Source organism: Pristiophorus japonicus, chromosome 12 (genome assembly GCF_044704955.1).
Source record: "Pristiophorus japonicus isolate sPriJap1 chromosome 12, sPriJap1.hap1, whole genome shotgun sequence".
Taxonomy (NCBI): domain Eukaryota; kingdom Metazoa; phylum Chordata; class Chondrichthyes; family Pristiophoridae; genus Pristiophorus; species Pristiophorus japonicus.
In genome coordinates, this window is record NC_091988.1 from 98,046,271 (window position 1) to 98,052,270 (window position 6,000).

Sequence of the window (6,000 nt, forward strand, 5' to 3'; positions counted from 1 at the left end):
AAGTAGGAATATATTCTGGTTCTGGTAACATTGCAATACTAGATTCTTATACATATATGCAAATTTCTTTCAATAACGTGAAATAAAACAGGCTAGTACATATTGTGTACTGTATAGCGGTACATTAGTGTACATAGGTACTTCTGTATATAGGTACATTCGTATGTATCAGTACTTCTGTATATAGGTATAAACAAATGAATCTATTTTCCTCTGTCTTGTTTTTCTTCTCTTATTGTCTATTCTATTCAGTTTATTTGGGAGGCTTATATTTTTTTCCTACATTTATTTGGTGGGCCTGTGTTCTTTGGTGGGCCTGGGACTGCAACCCCATCCGCCCCAGTGGTTAATCTGCCCTGTCCCTATATTATAACAGTGACTACACTTCAAAACGTACTTCATTGGTTGTAATGTGCTTTGGGACATCCGGTGTTCGACAAAGGTGCTATATAAATGCAAGGCTTTCTTTTTTCTCTTCTATTATTTGGTAAGCTTCTTATATACTTTTTCAGAAATCTGGCACTGTGAGATTGAGTGTGGTGCTTTGAGCAGAGATGTGTTAGGTACATTTTTGGCTGAGGAGCTACAGTACTGTAGGCTCTTCTTGGGATTTGTCGAGGGTCAGTTTTAAACAACTGATTTTTTTTATTATTCATTCACGGGATGTGGGCGTCACTGGCAAGGCCAACGTTTATTTCCCATCCTGAATTGCTCTTGAGAAGTTGGCAAGCCGCCTTCTTGAACCGCTGTAGTCCATGTGGTGGAGGTACTCCCACAGTGCTGTTAGGGAGGGAGTTGCAGGATTTTGACCCAGCGACAATGAAGGAACAGCGATATATTTCCAAGTCAGAGTGGTGTGTGACTTGGAGGGGAAGTTGTCGGTGGTGGTGTTCCCATGCACCTGCTGCCCTTGTCCTCCTGGATAGTAGAGGCTGCGAGTTTGGGAGCTGCTATCAAAGAAGTCTTGATGAGTTGCTGCAGTGCATCTTGTAGATGGTACACACTGCAGCCACGGTGCATCGGTGATGGAGGGAGTCAATGTTGAAGGTGGTGGATGGGCTGCATTGTCCTGGATGGTGTCGAGCTTCTTGAGTGTTGTTGGAGCTGCACTCATCCAGGCAAGTGGAGAGTATTCCATCATTTGTCGATGGTGGAGTCAGGAGGTGGGACACTCGTCACAGAATACCCAGCCTCTGACCTGTTCCAGTAGCCACAGTATTTATGCAGCAGCTCCATTTGAGTTTCTGGTCAATGGCAACCCTCAGGGTGTTGATATCTCTAGGGACACATCTAATCACCTCTTGATCTACCTGCTTCAAAGGTCATTATTCTCTATGTCAGTCATTTGTACAAAGGAAAAATAAAGACAGGAAAACACACTGTCGTTACTAAGCTACAAGGTGCACATACTCACATTTTATAGGCGATATCAGCAAACCTTGGACACTCTGCTACTCAAGAATTAAACACTAAACCACAGTGTTGTTATCGAAAGATTAATATGCAATGGGATAATGGCAAGGTAGCTAGGAGGCAGTTCGCAGGTCCAACTACACAAAGGTAGATATCACTTCATAAACCATGAGAGTGAAAGCCTGATTAGATTCTGTATTATCTCAACCCCCAGGACTGTTCTGTCTCCTTTCATTCTGTCCCAGTTGATTAATGTTTCTGGCAGAGTTTTTTGTGTTTTCTCTACTCTGGGAGCTGTAAATGTCCAACGTCTGGTGATTGTGAGCTGCCTCCTGGTAATGATGGAAAAGCACAGCCTCAGTGTACGGTGACCTGGAAGTGAAAAATTACAAGGAACAAAGTGACAACAAAAATATTATTTTCATCGAACATACTTTGAACACTGTGATATATTCTTTATGACATCACAAACACACGACACACAGGATGACTCTACAGGAATTTGTCATGATGTGACATGTCACATAACCCTTTTATTGTATTTACATCATCGGTTGCATTACCACAGTAGTCCACTAGGGGGAGTTCTGAATTATACTTCTCCCTTAATGAAAAAGTAATCATAACAAAATAATCATCATACAAACTTGCATGGTTATACACAACAAAAGATATGGACTTATTTTGCCATATTTACAAATCAAACTTAACCTCTTGTTTTCTGTTTCGAAGAGGATACCTTCACTCTTGAGCAGAATGTTCCAAACTTGGTGTTGAACTTAAACTCATTTTGGCTGAGTCTAAGGAGAGATTTTTTCCAAGGGATGCTCTTGATCTACATTTGAACTCTCTACAACTTCAAACTGTTTGTCTGCCTGACTTGGACTCAGACTTAAATTCTGACTTTCTCTTGGACTAGTTTCTAGTACAGCTGATGTAGGATAGGCTACTGGTATGCTACTTGTATCATCAGAAATAATCGAATCATTCCAACTTTCAACTCCTTCCATATCTGTAAGTAAAATATGATCAATGTGAACAAACCTAACCTTTCCATGATCAAACATCTTGACCAAATATGTGCGAGGGCCACATATCTTCACTATTCTTCCTGGTAACCATCTTAACCATTTATGCTGATGGTTCTTCACTCTCACCTTCTGATTTAATTTCACACTTCTCTCTCTCTTATTCTACCTCTAGCATGATTCGCTTTCTGTCTTAATTGTTTCTCTTCTACTGACTGTGCCAAGTTTGGCTTCAACAACGAGAACCTGGTTTGTGGCTGTCGTTTGAGAAACAACTCTGCTGGTGTTCTACCAGTAGTTGTATGAGGAGTATCATGATAAATAATCAGAACATTTGGCAGTTTGTGATCCAACGACAACTGCTGTTTCTTTGGATTTGTATCCAACATTTGCTTGAGGGCACATTTTACAATTTGTACTGTGCGCTCTGCTGCACCATTTGAAGCAGTGTGGTATGGTGGAACTTTGGTATGTTTCACACCATTTCTGCTCATGAACCGTACAAATTCTTCTGAACAAAATTGCGGCCCATTATCAGACACATTTTTTTCTGGGAGGCCATATGAAGAAAACGATCTTCGCAAATTGTCTATTGTTTTACTCGTTATTTTCTGCATCGGAAGCACTTCTACCCACTTTGAATGGCTATCAATCACAATGAACAACTATTGTCCTAGCTCAACAAAATCTACATGTAACATCTACATGTAACCTTTGCCACACCCTGGGAGGCTATTTCCATGGCTGTAAGTGGTTGCTTGCTTACCGATTGACATGTTGCATACTGCCTAATGATGTACTCTATATCTTTATCTAGACCTGGCCACCATATGTAACTGCATGCAAAACTCTTTGCCAAGCACATTCCCAGATGCTGGTCATGAAGATCTAATAATTTGGACATTAATTTATTTGGGATAACTACTCTTGCACTCCACGTGATACAATCTTTATCCACTGACAATTCATTCCTACAAATGATGTATGGATGAACATCTTTCTCTGGTACGTGGTTTGGCCAGCCATTTGCTATATAATCATATACTTTTGACATAACTGGGTCACGTTTGGTTGCTCTACCAATCTCTTCAGCAGTGACTGGCAGTTCATCAATGTATGAAAATATAACACTTCTTGCCTATTGGGTGTAACTTGTGATGGGGATGGCAACCTGGACATAGCATCAGCATTACCATCTGATATAGGTACAACAACAATGGGTATAGCCCAATTATTTAGATCTATCTTAGAGATAATGTTCTCAGTTTCTAGTCTTTTGAGTTCTTGCTCAACTTTCTCCTGGAGTGCGTATGGTACAGGACGTGGCTTGCAGTAAACTGATCTAGCGTCCTTCTATACCCTGACACTTGCTTTGAAGTCTTGGATCGGACTGTCTGTTTCGCGAAACACCTTTGGATACTGTTTGATGAAAACACCCTTCGATGCAAATCTCGTTTCAACACAAAAAATCTCATTCCAATCCAGCTTCAGTGATTCCAACCAATTTCTATCTATTAAGGCAGGCTTGTCTCCTGACACCACTAAGAGAGGCAAGTTCTGAAACTGATCTTTGCATTTCACCGGCACAGTGATACATCCTAGCACAGGGATTTGCTCTCCTGAGTAGCTTTACAGCTCTATCTTCGATTTCTCCATCAGAAAATCACTCAACTTGTCGAGATATAGTGATTCTAGTACTACGCTCACAGATGCACCAATGTTGATTTCCATGGGTATCCTGGTTCCTGCAACATCTACTTAGATGATGATACTTTGCGAATTGCTGTTAGATACCCTCATGCTCCTGATGACGTGTATCTCTAGAACCTTCTTGTCTTGTTGCTTCTCTTCAATGCTATGTAGTCTCTGGTGATTTCTGCTTATAGTATTGAAAGTTGGTTTACTCTTCAGTTGGTATGCTTTCGTAAGATGCCCAGTGTTCTTGCAGTATAAACACTCTGCCTTCACATATGAACAGCTTTGAGCAATGTGTTGTCCCAGGCACCGATAGCACGACTTCAATGCACTGTTACCTTGGCCAGTTGCTGAGGCCTTGGGGCCCAACTGCCTTTTACTTTTAACCTGCAGGTGATTCACCTCGGTTGTCTGACGACTGAAAATAGTGCGAATAGTCTCGGGGGTATTGGTCAGCCATATCCATCGACATAGCTGTCTGACAAGCTAAATCAAAAGTCAAGTTAGGGGTTGTCAACAACTTCCTTCTGACTGCTTCATTTATCATCCCACAAACAAAGCCATCACTCAGTGCTCGGTCCTGAAAGTTTCCGAAATGACAGTGAATGGATAACTTTTTTAATGCTACAATGTATTCACTGATGCTCTCATCAGTTAATTGATTTCGTATTTCAAAATGATAACTCTCAGCAATTTCCATGGGTCAGGACTGTAGTGTTGTTCTTACTTGGTTAGAATCTCGATCAGTGGTGTGCTCTTCGGCTTGACAGGAGCAAGCACATTTTTCAGGGTTTCATACACCTCAGGGCTTGCTTCAGTCAGGAAAATAGCCCGTTTCCTTTTTAACATTACCCAGTTATGGTTTTCAGCATCGGGGACTTCGATACTATTCGCAGTGAAAAACATTTCTAGCCGCTCCACATACGCTCCGAAAGTCTCTCGGTCATGATGAAACTTGTCCAAGCACCCTATTAATCCCATAGATGCAGCCATCTTGACTCTGGCAATTAAGCCAAGTGTGCTGGTAATTTACCTTGGATTTTTAGAATGCAGAACAATCAAAGTCTCACTGTTGTTTGGCAGGAATGATCCATCAACAAAAATTTCAGCTAGGGAATCCAATTATCCTATCTTCATCACCAATTTGATATATTCTTTACAACATCTCAAACATACTACACACAAGATGGCTCTATAGGAACTTGTCATCATGTGATGTGTCACATGACCCTTTTATTGTATTTACATCAGCAGTTGCATTACCATAGTAGTCCACCAGGTGGGGATCTATTAAAAACATAATCCAAAGTTCCATCTCAAAGAACCAAAAATTGTTGTTTCCTACTCAAAATGGCTGCTTTCAATGGGCCTTCTCATTATGTTATATGCTGTCTCTAAATACAGTTATTTTCAGTAAAATACCTGTCAGTAAATCATCTTGCATTACTGCATTTATTGGGAGATATACTAGACTGCTCCAGAACCTGTTTCTTGTAAATTTATTTTGCACAATGAAGTGTCATAAATCTCCATTCTTTTCAGAGTCATTTCAGCTGCAAGATGCAGCAGGTGGATAAGATTTTGGAGACCCCATGAGGGCCATAGTACAGGCAGCCAGCACTGCCCAAAGCATGACATCTCTGCTTGAGAACGCCAAGAACTGGGGTGCAGGCATGGGCTTCATTGGATCTGCTTTCCACAGCTGGTCAAGGATTTCTCAAAAGAGTCAGAGCTTCATTGAACCCTTGAAGCTGTATGTCCAACCTTTGTGCTCTGCAAATAATGGGATTACAACGGACTGGTGCAAAGTGAAGGCATCATGGCTACGACCACAGTATTGCATATTCACCTACATGATTGGTTC

General features: G+C 41.1%; 1 protein-coding gene across 1 annotated transcript in view; it reads right to left on the reverse strand.

Moving 5' to 3' along the window:
- Positions 1–5,129, reverse strand: part of LOC139276824 (cadherin-related family member 4-like) — a 134,164-nt gene extending 129,035 nt beyond the window's left edge. Inside the window, exons 1-2 of the mRNA XM_070894822.1 lie at positions 4,864–5,129; positions 1,700–1,785 (exon numbers count right to left, since the gene is read on the reverse strand). Of these exons, the coding sequence (XP_070750923.1) occupies positions 1,700–1,785; positions 4,864–5,129 (352 nt within the window). The remainder of the gene's footprint in view (positions 1–1,699; positions 1,786–4,863) is intronic.
- Positions 5,130–6,000: the final 871 nt, after the last annotated feature.